Source organism: Eriocheir sinensis, unplaced genomic scaffold, assembly GCF_024679095.1.
Source record: "Eriocheir sinensis breed Jianghai 21 unplaced genomic scaffold, ASM2467909v1 Scaffold620, whole genome shotgun sequence".
In the NCBI taxonomy this organism is placed as follows: Eukaryota; Metazoa; Arthropoda; class Malacostraca; order Decapoda; family Varunidae; genus Eriocheir; species Eriocheir sinensis.
This window is the reverse complement of record NW_026111966.1, coordinates 80,896-104,473: the sequence shown is the minus strand read 5'-3', so window position 1 is coordinate 104,473 and position 23,578 is coordinate 80,896. Positions and strand designations below refer to the sequence as shown.

Genomic DNA, 23,578 nt, shown 5'->3' with positions numbered 1-23,578 from the left:
CATGCTCTGCAGGTACACTCATGGACAAAGTCTGACATTCCTTCTTGGTCTGAACTGTAACAGTGAATCTGGTAATCCTTTAAGATCTCTGAACTGCTTAAGTGATGGGTTCAATCTTTACATTCAGTTACCAAGTCCTAGATCATGAAGACTATTAACTATTCCAACTATTTCCTAGATTATCTTCAGTGGATCAGGGTGAATTTTGTGAATAAATAATTATCTAATGGCAACATTAAAAGGAGTTGTTGAAAACCTCATTGCCTGATACTGACTGACTGATTGACACATCAGTGTGACAGTGAAGGCTATGTAACATGAACCAGAAAGTAAACTATTCTTGAATGTAATCTGAGGGCATACTTGTTGTGTCCCTGAATGTACACCTGTACATGAATATAACACTGAAACAACAGACGTAAGTGACATTTGAGGTGCACTCTCTTATGTCAAAAATTGCAATAGCAAGACAAACAGCAAACTTTAATGAAACACTGAATCATTCTCTGGCATCAGTCCTGCATTGGAAGTCAAGCAAAACAGATGCTAAAATAAATTAAAAGCTTTAGATAAACAAGACAGTATTTGAGGGAACTTACACTCCAAGATCTATCTATTGTATAACCCTTTTTTCATAACAGAATAGTATGTTATTTACTTTAAGTTATCAGTGGTTACAGGTTATGAAAAGAACAGTGGCAGAATAAAGTTTTCAATAATAAATTTGCTTTAAAATCACTTCTCTAAATCTGAATATATAGTAACAGAAAGAAAAGAAGACTTCTGCACACTAAATTTCAAGTGGCTGAAAATACCATTTGATAAAACATCCTTTTGAAAATGACCTGTTTCATCCTGATACTGAAGTCACATCTGCCACCCAGCATGGCCCATAAAAGCTTTACAATCACACTCACCATTATCACTTGGCGATGCATCCATTGTTATCTCCTCAATCGTGTCTGAACGTGCTAAGAGAAGACCATTCTCGTGGGGGCCGCCTGCCACCGGGCCTCCTGCCGCCCCATTAGCTAAGCCTTTGGCCTTGAATGGAGTGGAGCGGTGGAGGTGTGATATCAGATCCGGCTCCACGGCCTCACCCACCCTGCAGGAAGGGAGATGGTGAGTCACAGCTTTAGTTTTACTGATGGTGGAGCATGAAAAGTATGTAAGAGGAAGTAGAACAGAGTGATATAATGTTACCAAGGTCTGAGAGTCATTAGTTCTCATAAAAGCTATCATGAACTTTAACCTTCACACATAGCTCTTTCCTCTTTAGGGGTGATTCCCCACTGCAAGAACTATATATTTGATGAGCCTTGTCTCATTATACAAAGAATGATTTTACATATATTTCCTTCTGTCCCTCCCTCCTCCATTAAAGAAATATACACTCTGGCTTCATTCTATTTTGGTTTTGTTCATGTTCTTCCTTCCTCACCTCAGAAACACTTCATCCATGGTGGTCTGTGAAGCTCCATAACTTGAGATCTTGAGTTCCGCCTTCTTCTGCTCAAGCTCAAGGAACATCGCCTCAAACTTGGCCACGTCAGCAGTGGGCAACACGTATGACAGTTCGGCCCCGACATTCTGATCTAGTTCAGCGTCAGGAACGTGAGACTGAAGCCGCTTTGTGATGGCTTCCACGTCACAGCCCCTCTCCTTGACGATGATCAGGCGATACCCAGCACCTGGAGGAGGCAAAAAACAAGGTTAATAGAAGCTAAGAAGGGTTAAGTTTGTGGCTAAAGTATAAAAGGAAAAAATAAAAATGTTAAAAATGGAGTTATAAGGTACAAGGGGACATGAACATAATTAAGAAAAATAAGATGCAGAAATGATGTAAAAAAATTTGACTTCCCCAACAGAATTGCCAATGTTTGAAATATTCTTGATGAGGAGACAATCAGAGCTAGGAACACCCATGAATTTAAAGCAAAGTTAGATAAAAGTAGATATGGAGACAGGACAATACAAGCTTTTTTCTTCACAGTAGAGAAAACGGCTCAAAATCAAAAATAATTAAAAACAAAAAAGCCCACTATGTGCTATGTGCTCTTGTAAAAGAATATAGAGAAGGGTGGCCAAAAGAGGGGTCAAGCTTGGCTCAAATTCTGTATATTACAATAGGTAAATACACTGGCAAAGACACAGCACTCACCATACATCTTCTTGAGGAACAGGGAGGAGCCGCAGCACTGCACCACCCCGTTGGCCATGATGGCGATGCGGTCCCCCAGCAGGTCAGCCTCCTCCATGAAGTGTGTCGTGAGCAGGATGGTGCGGCCTGACCTCTCCTGCTGCAGAAGGTCCCAGATGAGCCGCCGAGCCCCAGGGTCCATGCCAGAGGTGGGTTCATCCAGGAAGACCACACGGCTGCCACCACACAACGCAATGCCCACCGAGAGCTTCCGTTTCATCCCTCCAGACAAGGTTCGTGACTTTGGATAGAGAGGTTTTGTTAAAGTGGATCTTGTAGTGTTGTTGCCTCCTTTTGTTGACATAAACCTTACTTAAGTGCTAATGTACCCTTCCTTCGATTAACATAAACCTTACTTCAGTGCTGATAAGCCTTTTCTTTGGTTAACGTGAGCCATACTAAAGTGTTGATGTACCATTCCTTTGTTTAATGTGAACCTTACTGCAGTGTTGGCCCTGAGCCACAACCCCTAAACAGTGCCCCTATATGAACATGAGTAAAATCTGTCGAGAGAAGGAAGAAGAAAACACAAGCCACTGATCCCACTCACCACAGCATCCCTCTTGTCCTCCAGCTTCAGTTTCTCAACCATGACCTTCACCTCCTCTTGGGCTGCCTCTCCTGACATTCCTTTTAACTGCAAAGGAAACAAAATGAAAATATTCAAGACATGCCAACGGTACAAACATTTTCAGGTGAGGCAATGAAAACTTAAAACTATTTTCACAGTTAAACAAAACTAAGCAAGCCTGAAAACAGTAATAGGATGTGACCACATATATAATTCATCCAAAACATTCAGGAAAAGAGATAAATTTTCCCTAATAAGTGATGAGTCATGGAATTTAAGTAGTATTTCTGGGTATTGCAATGAGGATAGATGAACAGGAGTAGGATAGTTAATAAGGAAAAATATAAATGAGTAGAATAAGTAAATACAATCAACAAAGTCCCCACCACATCTACCTTGCTGAAGAAAATAATGTGTTCCGCCACAGTCAGCTCGTCAAAGAGGATGTCATGCTGGGGACACAGGCCGAGGGAGCGGCGCACCTCGTCCATCTCCGTCACTATGTCATGTCCGCCCACCTTCGCTGTGCCGGAGGTGGGTGGGAACAGGCCTGAGGGAGAGGGGTATGGAATGGATCACCTTGAGCTGCTACTGATCTTTCTCCTCTTCTTGCTCTTCTTTCTCCCCTTGTTCCTTTTCCTTCTCTTTCTCCTCGGGTTTTTCTTCCATCATTTTTACCATTAAATTTATCTGTGTATTTTTTTTTTCCATTTACTTTATCCTTTCTAGCCCTTATACTTTTACACTGTCATCATTTTAAGACTTGTGCTCTGGAAATGTCTCCTTTAGTTCCATAGTTAGTTGTCCTATTTACAGCACAAATTTTTAGGGGAGACAAGATAAGTAAATTCTTTCTAACCCTTATACTTTTACACTGTCAGTCTGTCACCCTTTAAAGACTCATGTTCTGTTCTCCTTTAGTTCCATAGTTCAGTTTTCCTATTTACAGCACATGTTTTTTAAAGGGAGACTGAGAAGTAATATTTTTCTAACCCTTATACTTCAACACTGTCTTCAATTTTAAGATTCATGTTCTGGAAATACAACCCATAGTTCAGTTTTTATTTTTTTAGGAGAAACAACAAGACAACACAATAAGTAATTCTAAGTAACGATAAGTAACTAATAAGTAATGCAGTATGCCGATGACTCACCTGTAAGCATGGACATAGTGGTGGTCTTGCCAGCTCCGTTGTGGCCGAGCAGCACCGTGATCTGGCCGTTGTACATGTTCAGGTCCAGCTTGTTCACCGCCACCTTGTTCAGCCGCGAGAACACCTGCACCCATACCAAGACAGAGTTGCTGAAGTGTGCGTTTTATTTATCTTTATTTTCTTACAGCAATGGAAGCAGCACAAGGGCAACAAAAACAGAACAGAGAAGCCCACTGCCTGTACTTTTTCGTCTACTGAAATGATAACTGAAATACATCTGTGTACATAGCATCTTTACTAAGTTTACTCTTTATTATATAGCATCTTTAATAAGTTTACTCTTTACTACAGGTCTTTACTAAGTTTTCATTAATCATATGGCCCTTTTTTTACTTTCCACCCTGTATATGTGAAGCAGAGTCATGACCATTCTTTAGACTCAAGGCAAAAACCATAGGCCTCCCTCACTTTACAACTGGGTTACGTTCTTGGGAAAGTAATCATAATAAGTCATGGAGAGCTAAATCTACAGATATTCCCACCACGACTGATAAAAGAGTTCCCATAGATTTTCATTACCTTAGTGAGCCCTTTGACTTGAACGCCTGCAGGTATTCCTTTGGGGTCCTCCTCAAAGAACATGGAGTTTCGTATGGGAGGTGTCACTGACTCCTTCACTCCCTCCACACCCTTGCCCAGCCAGTACGACCTCTGAGGACCAAGTGGACAGAAGGACAGTTCAGTAAGTCTCTGACAGGAAATATATATCAAGTGTGTAATGACAAAGAAACTTAAACACATCATAATGCAATGGTAAGTAAGCACCCATGACACAATACACCTCATATGAAAGCATCTGGATTTCTTTTATAAACTGTATAATCAAGAGGTAATGCAGTTTAGCCACAAGTTGATCAGTCGAACCCAAACAGGAAAGATGCTAAAAAGTTGCAATAAGTGTGGGAAGTACCAGGAAAGTACCAGGAACATACCATGAAGGGGAAGTACCAGGGCTGAGGCACACCAAAGTCACCAGGCCACAGAGCTTCAATGTACCAGGTTAGAAGGCAGAATAACAGTGTGTCCAGAATGAGCATCCCAAACACATGTGCCAGAGTGAAGGGGTCATCAGGCGACACCCCAGAGAAGAGGAAACGCCACTGTATCCCTGAGCCGGTGCCCTCAAACATGGAAGTGAGCTGGCACCCTAAACTCATGGCTGTGTTGCAGAGGAGACACAGTGCCAGCTTGTTGCCCTGAGTGAGTGAGGCGTAGCGAGGCCGCAAGACAGTGTACGGCACATAGGTCAGGAACCACACCAGTCCTGTGATGGCCGCAGCGCTGTTTGCTGTGTGGGGTACAAGAGGAGATTAGAATGTAACAATGACACAATGATTTCACAACTAAAGAAAGATTTACAACAATGTCTGGCAATTATTTTACAACTAAAGAAACATTTACAGCACTGTCTGACGATGGAGGCTCCAAAAAGGTGTCAGAAGAAGCACCAGTCCCATTGACCTACCTCTGGAGAAGAGTGTGGAGAGAAAGAAGCAGAAGCAGATGGCAGTGACTGTGTAGAGGAGGAGGAACACAAGCACCAGAGACGGGTCACTCTGGCTCAGCACCGCAAGGCTTCCTGAACCATTCCTGGGGAGAAAACAATCAAGGGACAAATCAATGCAAAATCAGAAATAAACTAGGTAACACATCTACTTTCATAAGGAATGAAGCTCCATCATCTGTGATATATTAATGTAGGCTCAAGCAAAGATATCAAAAGCAGTACACTTCCTCACATCTAGTATCTTTTCAACATCCTCATATTTTGCTGGTCATTTGGATGCACAGGTGTGTTAAAGTAAGTTGTGCATGATATGTACTTTATACTTGATTTATTTCTGGTTATTATATGCGTAGACCCTTGCTAGGTGACCAACATCCTCGATGGCTTACCAGTGTGTGCACAGGAGGATGGTGATGAGCACAGTTGAGGTAGCAAGAAACATGAAAGACTTGAGGAACCAGGCAGACCAATGTAGGTAGTTCTGAAGACCCATAATCTTCATGGATTCCTGCGGGGATTGGCAATGGTGAGCAGTGAAAAGAGAAAGACCATGATCAACAATGACCCCATGACCCTCAGAGAAAGAGTGGGGAATTAAGAGATTATATTTTATTATCTTATTCTGAGCTTACATTCTAAAGCCTCAACCTAAAAGTCCAAGTTTGTCACAGAACCACTTCTTTTTATTCTACATCTTTTTTCCACTTTTACAGGGTTGAACATCCAATGATGCACCTCCGACTATTCCACTCACCACATTTTAGCCTCGTAAGAATGGGAAAACATGTAATATTGGAAAAAAGGTTGATAAAGATTCGATGATTGATGTAGAATATATGTTAATAGTAAATCAAAAACTCAAGAAACAACTGATCACTAACAGGAAGGATAAGAAAGCCAAGGAGAAGAGACCTTGGTAAACTGATGAACAAGAGAAAAAACAATATGAAGCTAATGTAAGAACAACAAGACCCTGGTAAAGATTCTGTTATGGGAAGCAAAAACCGAGGCAGCCAATCCCCAGTGAAGTGGACGACAGACAGACAAACTTTACCTTCAGTTTCTTTTCCTTCTCATAGACGACACTCTTGACAATGTTGATGGCAGGATAAATGTAGGAGACGAGGAGGACGAAGGGCAGCCAGGCTTGGAGGGCCACCAGGTATGTGTCGTCAATGAAGGGAGGGTAAGGCATACGCTGCATCTTCATCGTGTACGTCGCTGCGGGGATGACGAAGAATTAGTGGAGGGTAATGCCTGATACTGTAAACGTGGCAATCTTCATCAACAACACTGTGGTGGATTTGTCTTTGTTGACCTGATTTTCAAGGCATGGTTAAGTGCTTTTGTTGATTTTTCTATATCACTTTTATGACTGAGCTTGTAATATGTTGACTTTACTCTAACTTAGTCTCAAAAATGAAATAAAAAAGCCAAACTAGCCACATAACTTAATAAATAGTAATACAACATTTAAAACCCAAGTGTAAGCCACCATCATTACAGGTGTGCCATATGGAAAGAAAAATAAGGACATACTACAGATATCAATGACAGTCACTTCAGAAATAACTAAAAATAAAAGCATACAACAATTTTTGGAGAATATAAATTTATCGAAATGGATCAAAGAAAACAGTAGATAAAGCTATACTAACTTGTTCCTTTAAGCATACACAAAAACAGGTTAAATAAAGCTGAGAGACTGTAATAGAGATCATTTCTGCCAACCTCAATCCTTAACATTAGAAACAGCTTCAAAAATTGGACATCTATCTCGGAATATAATGTCATTTGAGCTCTCACACTGCACACTCTACCAATAATAATGATGATAATAATAATAATAATATGGCAATGGATATCAACCCATCAATACTCACAGCTTGGGTCCTTGCCGGTGAAATACTCAGCGATGGACATGTCCACTGCGTGTTGGAGAGCCAGGAAGCCTTCATCATAGTAACCTGAGGAGAGAGGTGAGCCAGGCTTGAGGTGATGAAGGATAATGTGATTATACCTGATAGTAACAAGAGAATGAAGAAAAGATGCAATTAAAACGGAAAACTTGTGTAAACTGATGAATCAATGTAGAAAAAAACACATCAATTTAGAGCAGCTATTTGCTTTAATATTTATCAATGCAACATTCCCCTATACCGATCCCTTCCCAAATTGAAGACTCCTAAACCTTAAATATTTTGGACCATGGGGAAAGAATATACAGTTCCACAAAGTTTTCCCTTTTACTTAACCTCTGTACACATCCCTTCCCAAAGTGAAACCTACACAACCTTCCATATTCTAAAGCAAGGAAAGAATAGACGGTTTCACAGTTTCTGACGATATATTCCTCAGTGTCCGCCTCACCTGGTCTGCCGCCGTTGTTCTTGGTGCGGGAGCGTGGGCCGGGCACCTGGAACAGTGGGTAGGAGAGCTCTGTGTACCACTGCGGCGGCGGCAGAAACGGGTTCCTCTTTTTGCTTGCTCGCTGGGACCCTTTTAGGCGGATCTTGTACTGTAAGAGAAAAGCTGTGCATGTACTTGGTTGTTGGGCTTATGTTTTATTTTATGTTACTATTCATCACATATCATCATACTTCTTTTATGAGTTCATGCTTTTTTAAGGGGGAGGGACACTATACTGTTACTGATCCTCACCCATTTCCCTGTTCTGGCACTACCTCTCCTTACCTTGAATTCTGACCCACCTTCTTCTCACACTGAATTTTGTCCCTCCCTCTCTTATAGTATTCAATTCCTTGCCTGCCAACCCTTACTCTTTCCAGTACTCATGATCTATACCCATTTCTCTGTTCTGGCACTACCTCTCCTTACCTTGAATTCTGACCTACCTTCTCACACTGAATTTTGTCCCTCCCTCTCTTATAGTATTCAGTTCCTTGCCTGCCAACCCTTACTCTCCAGTACTCATGATCTACACCCATTTCCCTGTTCTGGCACTACCTCTCGTTACCTTGAATTCTGACCCACCTTCTTCTCACACTGTATTTTGTCCCTCCCTCTCTTATAGTATTCAATTCCTTGCCTGCCAACCCTTACTCTCCAGTACTCATGATCTATACGATACCCATTTCTCTGTTCTGGTACTACCTCTCCTTACCTTGAATTCTGACCCACCTTCTCACACTGCATTTTGTCCCTCCTTCTCTTATAGTATTCAATTCCTTGCCAGCCAACCCTTACTCTCCAGTACTCATGATCTACACCCATTTCCCTGTTCTGGCACTACCTCTCGTTACCTTAAATTCCGACCCACCTTCTTCTCACACTGTATTTTGTCCCTCCCTCTCTTATAGTATTCAATTCCTTGCCTGCCAACCCTTACTCTCCAGTACTCATGATCTACACCCATTTCCCTGTTCTGGCACTACCTCTCCTTACCTTAAATTCTGACCCACCTTCTTCTCACACTGTATTTTGTCCCTCCCTCTCCTATAGTATTCAATTCCTTGCCTGCCAACCCTTACTCTCCAGTACTCATGATCTATACCCATTTCCCTGTTCTGGCACTACCTCTCCTTACCTTGAATTCTGACCCACCTTCTTCTTACACTGTATTTTGTCCCTCCCTTCCTATAGTATTCAATTCCTTGCCTGCCAACCCTTACTCTCCAGTACTCATCCACTTTACTGATCCATTTTACCAGTGATCTACCCCATCATGGACTAAAACACCTCTTCCATGCCTCCTTCATCTCCTCATTCATTTTAAGAACAATCCCAACACTTATTTTTACTCTGCAAGATCACTCATACCTTCCCCACACTTCTCTAGCAATTTCTTTCAAAAAAAGTATTTCGTTCTGATACTTTATTGATACCTTCCTATCATGTTCCTCCATCTGATTTCTCTTTACTCTCTTTAACCAATCTTTCCACAAATGCTTTACTCTGTATTTTCTTCCCCATCTCTTTCATCTCTTCAGACATTTTTCACTGCAGCATTTTGTGTACATCTTTTTATCTACAGATGCCTCTCATATCTTATTTGTCTATCTTATTTCTGATGTTAGTAATTATAATTCATCAAAACAAAATACACTTTCTTTCACTTACAGAAAGTTTAATGGGGAGTTGATCAGGCTTGGGGAAAGGGTTGGTGAACACAATGCCTCCAAGAATGTCCTCCACAGCATCCTTGTCCTCCTGCTTGGACAGGGAGGACATGTGGGCCACAAGGTCCTCCTCTGTGGCAAAGCCATACACTGTGGGAAGGAAATGTTAATATGTGGGGAAGAAAATCAAGAACTAGTGCAATAAGAAACAATACAAACAGCAAGAGACACAGAAACAGTAAAACTATGAGATCAGAGCTCAAGACTCACACTTTTCTGCTAGCACCAGCCTCTCCGCCACCATTTCTATCAGCTCAGTGACAGCCGTGTTGTTTGGGGCATAGGCAATGGGCCATTTGGGGCCCAAGTCAAAGCCTGAGGAAGGGAGACAAATGGTGAGTATCAGCATGGCAAATAAGGGTTGATGATACTCTTCCTAAAAAGACATTTTTCTGAGGCATGTTCTGTCCTAAAAGAAAGGTCCTCTCTTAGTCTTCCATGTATGTACATGAACAAGGCAAGCTGATCTAGGCAAGTTTGAAAAGCTTCACTTCTTTACTACCCATGATACTACAAAATCTCAAAGTCTATCTATCTACATATACCAGGCTTGTCTTTTTCACCAAGATATTTGCCATTCATAACTCTACAATGTACATACTTATGTCAAACAGTTATAATCCTCACCAAAGACAGACTCAAAGAAGCCCTGTCTCTTCTTCCTGAGGTGGCGTTTTGGGTGCTGCGAGGCTCCCCGGCGACGCCTGACGCCTCCATTGCCAATGATGTCGTTGGCAATGCTATCAAAGAATCCCTCGCCATGTCTGCAACGACATAAAACTTAGTGCCCATGCCCTCCGAAATCACTTCACAGCCTGTTACTGCACTTGCCCTATAAAATAATATCACTGTCTATCAACTTTTTTTTATGTGGTCACTCAATCTATGATATGTTTTTTTGCTTTATTTGTAATTTATACACTGGAAATATTCTTCTAATTGTCAACTTGATGTTTCCTTTAAAAGTGATCTAATCTATGTTAAACTATATATTTTATCTACACTTGCACCTTTCCAGTGAAGTGATCTTAATGTTTGTCAGTTTGTACTATTACAGAAACCACTTTTATCTTATAAAGTGAAATAAAAAAACTTATAAACACAAAACCACAATTATAATTAAGGTGCCACTCTGGAAAATTGGTTGTTCTATCCATACAAAATTAATGAATTCACTAATAAATAGAAAACTACATTTACCATTAGTATCATCTTGAAAATTTGATTATTCTATCCATACAAAGTAAATAAAATAATTTATAACTATGATAAAAACATTTACCATTAGTCTCTCTGGAGAATTTATTAATCTATCCCTTCTCGAGAATGAAACTCACACACACACATTAAGTATATAGCTACACACACACATACCAGGAAACCATTAAACAACCACACATACTCATCCTTGTATACTACGTACCTAGCCACAAAAATGTAGACTCAACCACCACAAGGATAAACCAATAACATCAGCCAATATTTCCCTTACAGTCAGCCACAAGGACAAGGTGAACACAGACAGGCGAATGCAAGGTAGGCAGAAGAGATAGATCAACAAGGTCGGCTAAAGACAAAACAGGAGGGCAAAACACCAAGAACAACAAGGTAAGGTCCATGAGGTAAGCAGTATATTGAGTTTCTTTCCTTTATTGTTTTCCTATTTAACGTGTCTCTTTTTTTTTTCTTCCCTCAGATAGCTTTTAAGTTCTATTGAGTGCTCTGAGGCATCACTGGGTGTGCAAATGAATACTGTTACGCCAAGGCTTAGCTTAGTTTAAATTGTAATTGGCGCCACGTGACGTAATGAGGGTTCCCTGCGGCCCCGTTGAGGGGGCGGGCTGGAGAGGGACGCCATGCGGCGAGGAAGAGTGGAGACGGAGAGAAGACAAAGGACGCGCTCGCCTGTGCTCTGTGCCTTAGGACTTAATCGCCTGTGATTTGTGCCTTGACTGCCTCCCCCTTGGACTATAAGGATTGTACAACGTGCTATTGCTTAGTAAACCCCAAGAAAGTCCGCCCTGTATTTAATTGTGCCTCGCTGTGTGCTCTGTGGGTGTGTGCGAGTGTGTCCGCCGGAGTGTCTTTGTGTCTGCTGTCCGCCTCGTGGGAGCACTGTGTTTTCCATAGCGAGCCCAGTTTAAGTAATGGGGAGAGCACCTGTCTGCCTGTGTGAGGGGTAGACAAGTGGAGTACAACAGTGGTGTCAGGAGCAGGGTGGAAATGTGCTGTGAGTGGACGGGCAGACAAAGAGTGACGCCTCAGGCACAATGGAGCTCAGCGAGCACGGTGCGGCTGGCGGAGCAGTGGTGGGGGTAGTGGTGACCTTGAGGCTGATGAAGACGCTAAGCCTGGCCAGCTGGAGTTAATTGCCTCAATGTTGGCTGGCTTGAGGCAGAAATAACGCTTCAAGGTCAAAAGCAGGCACAGCAGGCCAGGCGCTCCGAGGCACAGGCCAGCAGGCTTGAGGAGCAGGCCCGTGAGCAGGCCAGGCGCTCCGAGGCACAGGCCAGCAGGCTTGAGGAGCAGGCCCGTGAGCAGGCCAGGCGCTCGAGGCACAGGCCAGCAGGCTTGAGGAGGCACTACAAGCAAGCTTGGCTTCTGTGCGGCAGGAGGCACGGCAGTATACCGATCAGGCCTGTGAGGAGGTCCGGGGTGAGCTACAGAGGGGCCTAGAGGCACTGAGAGGTGAGGTGCAGGAGGTAAGGTTTGAGGCGAGGCAGGCTGCCGTGTGCTGCCCAGAGGAAGTGCAGAGTGAGCCTTTGTGTGATTGGGGGCAGTGTCAAGCCTCGCTGAGGCCACGCAGTGTTCTCTGAGCCTCCGGGCCTGGCGTGTCCGGCCGGGGTCACGGTCGGGTTCAGCGGCTGGCGTGGGCTGCGGCAGGGGCGAGCGGCGGCCCCGCCACTGTTGCCAAACAGCCCGCCACCCTCGCCTCCTCACCTAAACCCTACCCTGCCTCCTTTCTTGCCCCGAGTGCCTGCCTTCTACCCTGCTCGTTCGTTTCCTTCCCGACCACCGCAGGCGTAAGCCGGCTGAGTATGACGGCAAGGTAGCTTGGGAGGCCTACGTTGCTCAGTTCGTCATGCTCGCAACAGCTCAAGGGTGGACTGAGGAAGAAAAGGCGCTGCAGCTGGCAACGGCGCTGCGGGGCCCGGCACTCGAGATTCTCAGCCACCTTCCAGCCACCAAGCAAGCTTCCTTTACCAGCCTGTCGGAAGCCTTGCAGCGCCGCTTTGGGCACAGTCACCAGGCTGAGGTGTACAGGGCTCAGCTGAAGAAGAGGGCGAGGCAGAAGGGCGAGACGCTGTCACAACTGGCGCAAGATGTGGAGGCCCTTGTGAGGCGGGCTTATCCGGCTGCTGGTGAAGACATGACGACCGTCCTCGCCCGTGACGCCTTCGTAGATGCTCTGCAGGACCACCAGCTGCAGATCTACGTAAAGCAAGCCCACCCTGGTGACCTGCAGGTGGCTTTGGCGAGGGCCATGGAGTTCGAGGCGTTTCTCAAGACGTCAAGCCGCCTCGCTGACTACGCCAAGCCTCGGAACGACGTGCGAGGCCGGAAGGCGAAGTTCGAGCGTAAGGCGGCGTCGAGGGAGACGAGCCCCGAGTTTGGTGGCCGTTGCTGGGGCTGCGGTGAGAAGGGCCACAGACGCGACCGGTGTCCGAGGGGGCGAAAGACGCGTTCCCTCGACCGGCCGAAGTCTGGGGGCTTCCAGACTTGCTGCAAGGACTGCGGCAAGTCTGATCACCGCTCCAGCGCCTGCCCCAAGCCGAAGCAAGTGGCGCAGGCGGGAAACAGCAGCGGGCTGGACAAGGGGGCGACTACCCAGCCTGCCAAGGTCGACACGCCCCACTTGTGTAAGATGCCGCCATACCACTAGTTCGGTGCAGGTGGAGGGCAACGTAGACGGTAAGTCTTGCCGCCTGACAGTCGACACCGGGGCTGAAAAGACCCTGGTGCGCCCCGAGTTGCTGGACGCTGAGCGGCTCCCAGACGCCCCGCAGAGATTGTGCGGCGTGACGGGGCATTGCGTGGCACTCCAGGGGCCTGTAGTGGCTCGTGTCGGCGTGGGCGGCGCAGAAGAGCGGCTGCCAGTGTACGCCGCCGACCTGGATGAAGAGGGCTTGCTCGGTTTTGACTACCTGGTGCAGACTGGCGCATGTATCGACTTTGGACGGAAGCGGATGAGGGTGCACGGACAAGAGGTGCCCTGGCTTCCGGAAGTCGGTTGTGCCGAGGTAGTGACGGCCGAGCGACTGCACCTTGCCCCGAGGACGGAGCGAGTCCAGTGTCGACTGTCGAGGGTGATGCACGACGCGGAAGGCATAGTAGAACCCTCAGAAAACCTGCACCTGACTGACGGTGTGGCGGTCGGGAGGAGCCTCGTGGGAGCGGGGAGGAGTTAGTGACGGTACTCGTTGCTAACTTCTCTGACGAGGCTCGGCGACTACCCGCTGGTGCCAGACTAGGCACATGTGAAGAGGTGGAGCAGGCTGAACAGCCGTCGAAGAGTGCGTCTACGCCTGCGGAGGAGTGCTGCCTGACTTCCTTGAAGACCTGGCGCTCAGGGGCTCCGCTAACCTGACGGAGTCGCAGGCGGAGAGGTGCGCCACACCTTGACGCAGTACTCAGACGTGTTCAGCCAGGGCGACTTGGACTTGGGCCGCACGTCGCTGGTGAAACACAGCATCAACACTGGAACCAGCGCGCCCATCAAGTGTCCCCCTCGACGTATCGCACCTGCCCGACGAGAGGAGATGCAGCGCACCGTCAACGACCTGGCAAATCAGGGGTGATCGAGAAGTCCGACAGTCCGTGGTCTTCAGCGGTAGTCCTGGTTAAAGAAGGACGGCACACAACGCTTCTGTGTGGACTACCGGGCACTGAATGACGTGACTGTGAAGGATTCTACCCCTGCCGAGGATCGACGACACCTTGGACGCGCTGGTAGGGGCGAGGTGGTTCTCCACGCTCGACCTGAAGTCGGGCTACCACCAGGTGGAGATGGCCGAAGAGGACAAGCCGAAGACAGCCTTTTCCTTCGGGCAGGGCTTGTGGCAGTTTAATGTCATGCCCTTCGGCCTCTGCAACGCCCTGGCTGTTTTGAACGTCTGATGGAGCGGGTGCTGGACGGCCTGCAGTGGAGGACGGCCCTCATCTACCTCGACGACGTCATCGTCTACGGAGGCACCTTCGAGGAGGAGCTGGGGAGGCTGGAGGAGGTCCTGCAACGCCTGAGGAAGGCTAACCTCAAGCTCAGCCCCAAGAAGTGCTCCCTCTTCCAGTACGAGGTGCCGTTCCTGGGGCATGTCGTCAGCAAGGACGGCGTGCGCACAGACCCGCAGAAAGTGGCAGCAGTAGCAGACTGGCCTCGGCCCACTAACGTAGCTGAGGTCAGGAGCTACTTGGGTCTGTGCACCTACTACCGTCGCTTCGTGCAGGACTTCGCCACCATCGCGGCGCCGCTACACCGCCTCACTCGTAAAGGAGTGCCTTTCGAGTGGGACGAGGCGTGCCAGGCTGCGTTCGACGGCCTGAAGAGGGCCCTAGTGGAGGCGCCGGTCCTGCCGTACCCCAACCCGAAGCTCCCTTACCTGCTTGACACCGACGCCAGTGCGGAGGGCATCGGGCTGTCTTGTCGCAGGTGAAGGATGGAAGGGAGCACGTGGTGGCCTACTACAGCGCCAAGTTCAGTAGGCCTGAACGCAACTACTGCGTGACCAGGAAGGAGCTGCTGGCAGTAGTAAAAGTCTCGAGCACTTCCAGCCGTACCTCTACGGCGCTGAGTTCACCGTCCGGACCGACCACGCTGCCCTGCAGTGGTTGAAAACACTGAAGGCGCCGGAGGTCAGCTGGCGAGGTGGATGGGAAGGCTCGAGCAGTTCAACTACCGGATTGTTCACCGCCCGGGTCGTGTGCACAGCAACGCCGATAGTTTGAGCCGGCGCCCGTGTGAGGCAGGTTGCTCTCACTGTGCTAGCAAGGACCCCGACCCTGTGACTCGACGCTCGTGTGAGGCAGGTAGCTCACATTCCGTCCCTGAAGGACCTGACGCCGTGAGTCAGAGCCCGTGTGAGGCAAGCTACTCACACCAGGCGCGTCAGGACCCTGACCCTGTTTGCCGACGCTTAACAGTGCCTGCCAACGCCACTGAAGGCAACGACCGGTGGCGTGAGGCACAGAGCGCAGACCCGCTCTTGCTCCTGTAGTGCGTTGGCTCAGGGCCAGCGGGAGCGACCCGGGTGGGAGGAAGTGTCGGCGGAGAGTCCTGCAACTACGTTCCTCGTCTAGCAGTGGGAGAGGCTGCTGTTGGACCGGTTGGGAGTGCTAGTCAAGCGCTGGGTTGTGTTAGGCGGAGTGTGCAGAGACGCCTGGGTAGTGGTGGTACCCGTGCAAAGCGTGCTGAGGTGTTACGAGTTGCACGCCGGTGTTACTAGTGGCCACTTGGGCGAAAAAGACCATAAACGTCTCCGCCAGCGCTTCTACTGGGTCGGTATGCGGAACGACGTTTCCGAGTGGTGTCGGGCCTGTGACGTTTGTAGTGCGAAAAAGGGCCCCCACGCCGGAATCGGGCTCCGCTTCAGTTGTACAGCGTGGGGGCGCCAATGGAGCGGGTTGCTGTAGATATTGCTGGCCCGCTGCCCATGACGCCCAGGGCAATCGTTTCGTATGCGTCGTGATGGACTACTTCACGAAGTGGCCTGAGGCGTATGCGCTCCCGAACCACGAGGCTGAAACAGTGGCGAGTGTCCTCGTAAACGAGTGCTTCACCCGGTTCGGTGTGCCGTCAGAACTGCACTCAGACCAGGGCCGTGAGTTCGAGTCCCGTGTGTTCCGTGAGTGCTGCGACTTGCTGGGAGTGCGGAAGACCCGAACGACGCCACTCCACCCGCAGTCGGACGGGATGGTGGAGCGGTTCAACCGGACACTCGCACAGCAGTTGGCCAAGTATTGCGGGGCAAACCAGGAGGACTGGGACGTCAAGTTGCCCGCAATGCTGATGGCGTACCGGTCCGCTGTGCACGAGGCCACTGACTATACACCCGCACGTCTTATGTTTGGCCGCGAGCTCAGACTCCCCGTGGATCTGGCGACGGGGCGGCCGCCGGACGTGGGCCTGCCGACTGTCACCTCTGGCTTCGCTGCCGCGCTGCAGGAGAACCTGGTCGAGGTCCATCACCAGGTGCGCGGCAAGCTCAGAGTGGCAGGCCAGGCGATGAAGGACTACTACGATCGCCGCATGCGGGACGTGAAGTATGCGGTGGGTGACAGAGTGTGGCTGCATAACCCTCGCCGGAAGAAAGGGTTATCACCGAAGCTGCAGAGTCCCTGGGAGGGGCCCTATACGGTGATTGCAGTCCTGTCCGCTGTCACCTACCGCATCAGGAGGTGCCGCAAACGCTCCTCTGTCGTCCACGTTGACCGGCTCTGGCGCTACCATGGGCCGGGCCGTTACTCCTGGGGTACTGGCGCTGAGGAGGACCCTGACTACCCCAGTAGTGACGAGGAGGACCGGGCAGAACTTGACCCGGTGGACGTCGAGGTCGCGGATGATGTGGAGGAGGAGGCAGGTGGAGACGCCGACCTGGAGGCCGGCTCTGCTGGTGACCTGGACCAGCCCGCTGCCTCTCCCTCGCCCTCACCTCCACCGCGACGACCAAGACGTGAGAGGAGGAGGCCAGGATGGCTTACAGATTTTGATACAGAATGATTTGTTTAGTTCCCCAGTTATGTTTTATTTGTTTTGTTAAGTTGGCGAGGCGGGTCGCCTGCGCTTAAGGGGGGGGTAGTGTTACGCCAAGGCTTAGCTTAGTTTAAATTGTAATTGGCTCCACGTGACGTAATGAGGGTTCCCTGCGGCCCCGTTGAGGGGGCGGGCTGGAGAGGGACGCCATGCGGCGAGGAAGAGTGGAGACGGAGAGAAGACAAAGGACGCGCTCGCCTGTGCTCTGTGCCTTAGGACTTAATCGCCTGTGATTTGTGCCTTGACTGCCTCCCCCTTGGACTATAAGGATTGTACAACGTGCTATTGCTTAGTAAACCCCAAGAAAGTCCGCCCTGTATTTAATTGTGCCTCGCTGTGTGCTCTGTGGGTGTGTGCGAGTGTGTCCGCCGGAGTGTCTTTGTGTCTGCTGTCCGCCTCGTGGGAGCACTGTGTTTTCCATAGCGAGCCCAGTTTAAGTAATTGGGAGAGCACCTGTCTGCCTGTGTGAGGGGTAGACAAGTGGAGTACAACAATACTAACAATAATATGATCACATCGAATATCTACTGTAGGTAGGTTAGGTTAGGTTAGGTAGGTTAGGTTAGGTTAGGTTAGGTAGGTTAGGTTAGGTTAGGTAGGTTAGGTTGGGTAGGTTAGATTAGGTTAGGTTAGGTTAGGTTAGGTACATTAGGTTGGGTTAGTTAGGTACATTAGGTTCAGTAGGTTATGTTAGGTAGGTTAGGTTAGGTTAGGTAGGTTAGGTTAGGTAGGTTAGGTAGATTAGGTTAGGTACATTAGGTTGGGTTAGTTAGGTACATTAGGTTCAGTAGGTTATGTTAGGTAGGTTAGGTTAGGTTAGGTTAGGTAGGTAGGTAGGTTAGGTTAGGTTAGGTTAGGTAGGTTAGGTTAGGTAGGTTAGGTTAGGTACATTAGGTTGGGTTAGTTAGGTACATTAGGTTCAGTAGGTTATGTTAGGTTAGGTAAGATTAGGTTAGATTTAGTTTTTATTACAATTGCAAAGTCCTTTTTTTACCTCCTCCTCCCCTTCCCTTTCCTTCCTCCTTCATTCTTCTCACACCCCATTCTCTCCTCCCTCCTCCTTATACCTCCATCCAGTCCCCTTTGTCCTTTTCCTCCTCCTGCTACTTCTCTCCTTCCCTTCTCCATTCTCCTCTACTTCCATATGTCTACATCCACTCCAATTTGTCCTTTTCCTACTCCACTCCCTTTCACGTCCCCCTTCTCTCCTTCTCCTTCCCTGTCCTTCTCCTCCTCCTCCTCCATCCCCTCTCTTCCCCTTCTTCTCATGACCCCTATTCCACCCTTCTCCCTATGGCTCCATCTACTCCACTATCCTTTTTCTCCTCCACCATCTACTCCCCTTCCCTTCCTCATTCTCCTCCTCCTCCATCCCTTCTCTTCCCCTTCTTCTCATGACCCCTATTCCACCCTTCTCCCTGTGGCTCCATCTACTCCACTATCCTTTTTCTCCTCCCCCCACCTCCTCCCCTTCCCTTCCCTACCTTCCCCTTCTTCTCATGACCCCTACTCCTCCCTCCTCCCTATGACTCCAGCCACTCCACTATCCTTTTTCTCCTCCCCTCACCTCCTCCCCTTCCCTTCCCTACCTTCCTCTTCTTCTCATGACCCCTACTCCTCCCTCCTCCCTATGCCTCCAGCCACTCCACTATCCTTTTTCTCCTCCCCCCACCTCCTCCCCTTCCCTTCCCAACCTTCCCCTTCTTCTCATGACCCCTACTCCCTCCTCCCTATGCCTCCAGCCACTCCACTATCCTTTTTCTCCTCCCCCCACCTCCTCCCCTTCCCTTCCCTACCTTCCCTTCTTCTCATGACCCCCTCCTCCCTCCTCCCTATGCCTCCATCTACTCCACTATCCTTTTTCTCCTCCCCCCACCTCCTCCCCTTCCCTTCCCTACCTTCCCCTTCTTCTCATGACCCCTACTCCTCCCTCCTCCCTATGACTCCAGCCACTCCACTATCCTTTTTCTCCTCCCCTCACCTCCTCCCCTTCCCTTCCCTACCTTCCCCTTCTTCTCATGACCCCTACTCCACCCTTCTCCCTATGGCTCCATCTACTCCACTATCCTTTTCCTCCTCCCCCCACCTCCTCCCCTTCCCTTCCCTACCTACATAAGAACATAAGAACGCAGGAGTCTGCAAGAGGCCGGTAGGCCTGTACGAGGCAGCTCCTTTGACCCTAAGCTCCCGTGTATCTAACCCCACCTAATATCGCTGTCCATGAATTTATCTAGTCTATTTTTGAATGTGACAATTGTATTGGCACTCACCACATGACTGCTAAGCCTATTCCACTCATCCACCACCCTATTAGTAAACCAATTTTTGCCTATGTCCCTGTTGAATCTGAATTTATCCAGTTTAAACCCGTTACTTCGTGTCCTACCCGGTTCTCTTACCAACAAAACCTTATGAATGTCTCCCTTATTAAAGCCCTTCATCCATTTATAAACCTCGATCATGTCTCCACGCACCCTTCGCCTTTCTAGAGAATGCAAGTTTAACTGTTTGAGTCTTTCCTCGTATGGCAAGTTTCTCAACCCCTGAATCATCTTAGTCATCCTCCTCTGCACCGATTCTAACATTTTGATATCCATTCTATAGTAGGGTGACCAGAACTGAACCGCATAGTCAAGATGAGGTCTAACTAATGCTAAATATAGTTTGAGGAAGACTTCTGGGCTTCTGTTGCTTACGCTCCTTGAAATAAATCCCAGTACCCTATTAGCTCGATTTCTAGCTTGAATGCTTTGTGCCCTTGGACGGAGATCAGAGCTCACTAAGACCTACTTATGAGAGTGTCATTTAAGCAATAGTTATGTGAGGGGTTGTTCCTACCTACACTCAGAATACTGCACTTCCCTACATTGAACTCCATCTGCCATTTATCCGCCCAGTCATATAATCTGTTGAGTTCACCTTGGAGAATACTAGCGTCCTGATCCGACTCAATTACTCTACCGATCTTGGTATCATCTGCAAATTTACTAACATCACTACTAATTCCTGTGTCTAAGTCATTGATATAAATAATAAACAAAAGTGGACCTAATACCGAACCTTGTGGGACCCCACTCGTAACACATCCCCAGTCAGATCTTTTACCATTGATTTGCACTCTTTGCTTCCTATTGCTAAGCCACGCCTTGACCCAGTTCAAAACTTTACCCTCTACTCCGTGAGCCTGTAATTTAAGCAACCTTCCCCTTCCCCTTCTTCTCATGACCCCTACTCCTCCCTCCTCCCTATGGCTCCATCCACTCCACTATCCTTTCTCTCCTCCCCCCACCTCCTCCCCTTCCCTTCCCTTCCTCCTTCTCCTCCTCCTGTGAGTCAGTATACAGATGATGGTTTTGCCCCTCACGTCAGGTTGGCGGGGAGGCTGGAGATGGCGAAGGGGCTGTAGTGGGTGGCATTTGGGAAGACGGCATAGGGGGCGAGGTCTCTTATTACCACCAGCAGCACGCAGAACACCACCGGCACCAACACCTCCACCAAGGTCTGGATCTGTGGGGGAAACAGGTGAGGTGACAGGTGGGGTACGTGACTGGGGTACAGGTAGGCTGAATTCTTAGGTGACTGTCTCCCTCTTCCTCTCAATCTCTCTCTGGACACCTGCTTTGGGTTACAGGGTCAACCTCACCTATAACAAACTCCTATAACCATTACTATAACAAGCTACGGTAACTTTCAGAGGCTATCTTCACACCTATCTTGATCTCTACGTTCTGCCCAATGGTTCTCCGGGAGGTTTTAAGGCTGGTAGAAGACACACATGACAACAGGAAGTAAAATTCGTAACCCAAATAACTACAACAATTACTATAACAAACCTTAAAGCCCCATTTATTGATTCCTGAAGTTAATTAGAACGTAAAGATGGTAGTAGAGATATTTTCAACCGTACTAACCTGATATTTACTCTTTATTTAACTATTTTCTTCACTGGTTTAAGATGTTTACTATTATAAATGTTTCAGTAAGCCAAAACTCGTCCTTCTTAAAACATTTTCGTTTGTTATACAATTTAAAAAGCCGCGGTCTGACAATCAGCTGTTCTCTCGGCTTTCAAGGTCACGGTCGATGAGAGGTCCGCGTCAGCTGATCGTTTAAAGGGTAACTGCAGGAGTCGGGAGTGGAGGTGGCGAGTGAGTGAGGCGATGCGCACCCGGATGTATGCCCCCAGTTAATTAGTTCAGGAGTCATACTGGAGTCTTAATACACTACCGAACACTTAATCACACAATTTAATATCAATCATCGTCATCAACAGTTAATATCATTGATTTTTAAATACTTCTGAGCCGTATTAGCTTGTACGGGATATCACTTCAATGTATAATACCTACGAAATCAAGCAAAACACCATTATAATTCTCTCTCTCTCTCTCTCTCTCTCTCTCTCTCTCTCTCTCTCTCTCTCTCTCTCTCTCTCTCTCTTAAACTTAAACTTAATATCAACTAGAGTAGAAATGCAACGTTTTGGAGTCTTCTGATTAATGTAAAATCACTTAGGTTTAAGGACAGACCACCAAGTCTCTGGACCATGGGGTCTGTGTGGTCTGATTTTCTATGTAAATCTATGTAAATCTATGTAAATCTCTCACCTTCCTCCGCCGCTGCAGGAGCCAATTCTTCCAGAGCAGCAGCCAGAACTTTCTCAGCCCGGAGGTGCTGGTCCCCATGTTGCTAGGGCCCACCAGCCACCCCTGGGAAGGAGAGAAGTGATGGTCAGCGAGGTGGTGCTGGTGGTGATGGTAGAGAAGGTAGTGGTAGTGGTGGTGATGGGAGACAAAGGGGAGGAGTGGTGATTAGTGGGGAGATAAGAGGAGGGTGGTGATGGTGGTATTGTTTCTTTTTTTGTTATATGTGTATAGTGGTGGTGGTGGCTGTAATGTGTTGTTAACTTAAAGGTGATATGTTATAACTACTATGGTTACGACTACAACTACTACAACATACTACCACTACTTTTACTACTACCAACAAAACGCACCCCTCCACACACACACACACACACACACACACACACACACACACACACACACACACACACACTCACCTGTCTCATGTTTTGGGAAGGGATGACCATTGCTTTCGGCCACCTTCCACACAGGTAAAATCACAGGTGTACACACTTCCCACGCCTCACACTAGCAACACGTCCTTCATCTTCGGTCTCATTCACATATTTTTCGGTCTCATATACTTTTTCATGATTCGTTAGTTCAGCACATTATTTTTTTTTCTTATACAGTCTTACAGCTTTTCTTTAATGTTTGCCTGCATATAGTCGCTTCAGTTCACGATTAAAATATTACTGTTGATTTATTTTCATTGTTTAAGTTCCGGGAAGTGTTTTCATCCGTCTTTTTTTGGTTTAACTCTTATGATGACGTCAAATATTATTGTTATTTCTGGAAGTGATGTTATACAAGGGTCATTATGCTGTGTGTGTGTGTGTGTGTGTAATTACAGTAAAAGGTGAACGAGTGTGCGTGTGACAGCTCATTTCGTGTGTGTGTGTGTGTGTGTGTGTGTACGGGCACTGTGAAGACTACAACTAAGAGGAGGAGGAGGAGGAGGAGGAGGAGGAGGCGGAGAACGGGGAGGAGGGAAAGAAAAAAAAATAGAAAAAAGTACTACAATGACAGGTTACGAGTGAAGCAACAGCACCAACACCCCTTCAGCTCTTGCCTCATGTTGCGTTGGAATGCTGGCGCTGGGGAAAAAAGGCGGAACAAAAAGAGGAGTGGAAGGTGAAGGTGAAGGAGGAGAAGGAAGGGATGGTAAAAATATGAAGCTCCGGAAAGGCCTACGAATACCTTTTAACCTTCCACTCACCACATCACAAATCAACAACAATACAACAACAACAACAACAACAAGTGAAGAAACTCGAAGGTGAAACTCCATAGAGCCAGAGACACTCCTCACTACCACAGCTTTCAACCCCGTCTCCTTGACCTTCAGAGGATGACACACGAACTCGACACTCAAGGATTCAAGGGCACACGACGGAAGGCGACACATATAGCTTATCACAACGGAGGAAAGGTAGCCAAGAATATATATGCCACCTTGGACCAAACATAAATATTGTCTTGTATTAGTTGTTGTAGAAGATGGGAAGAGGATGAGAAGTAGGAGACTAGGAGTAGGAGGAGAAGGAGGAGGAGGAGGTGAGTGCCTTATGTGAA

At 47.7% G+C, this 23,578-nt stretch overlaps 1 protein-coding gene across 3 annotated transcripts in view; it reads right to left on the bottom strand.

The window, feature by feature from the left end:
* The window catches only part of LOC126993488 (phospholipid-transporting ATPase ABCA3-like), a 76,145-nt gene that overhangs the window by 14,424 nt on the left and 38,143 nt on the right, over positions 1 to 23,578 (bottom strand). For 2 of the 3 annotated variants that reach the window (XM_050852626.1, XM_050852624.1), the window contains exons 2-20: positions 22,441 to 22,795; positions 21,986 to 22,087; positions 20,743 to 20,885; positions 10,259 to 10,395; positions 9,842 to 9,946; positions 9,573 to 9,721; positions 7,863 to 8,010; positions 7,376 to 7,459; positions 6,547 to 6,713; positions 5,882 to 6,000; positions 5,451 to 5,575; positions 4,918 to 5,273; positions 4,505 to 4,636; positions 3,926 to 4,049; positions 3,167 to 3,321; positions 2,751 to 2,837; positions 2,162 to 2,441; positions 1,442 to 1,691; positions 918 to 1,105 (exon numbers count right to left, since the gene is read on the bottom strand). In XM_050852626.1, coding sequence (XP_050708583.1) covers positions 918 to 1,105; positions 1,442 to 1,691; positions 2,162 to 2,441; positions 2,751 to 2,837; positions 3,167 to 3,321; positions 3,926 to 4,049; positions 4,505 to 4,636; positions 4,918 to 5,273; positions 5,451 to 5,575; positions 5,882 to 6,000; positions 6,547 to 6,713; positions 7,376 to 7,459; positions 7,863 to 8,010; positions 9,573 to 9,721; positions 9,842 to 9,946; positions 10,259 to 10,395; positions 20,743 to 20,885; positions 21,986 to 22,087; positions 22,441 to 22,470 — 2,881 coding nt within the window. In that variant the 5' untranslated portion in view covers positions 22,471 to 22,795. The remainder of the gene's footprint in view (positions 1 to 917; positions 1,106 to 1,441; positions 1,692 to 2,161; positions 2,442 to 2,750; positions 2,838 to 3,166; positions 3,322 to 3,925; positions 4,050 to 4,504; positions 4,637 to 4,917; positions 5,274 to 5,450; positions 5,576 to 5,881; positions 6,001 to 6,546; positions 6,714 to 7,375; positions 7,460 to 7,862; positions 8,011 to 9,572; positions 9,722 to 9,841; positions 9,947 to 10,258; positions 10,396 to 20,742; positions 20,886 to 21,985; positions 22,088 to 22,440; positions 22,796 to 23,578) is intronic. The other variant, XM_050852625.1, reaches the window with a different exon arrangement.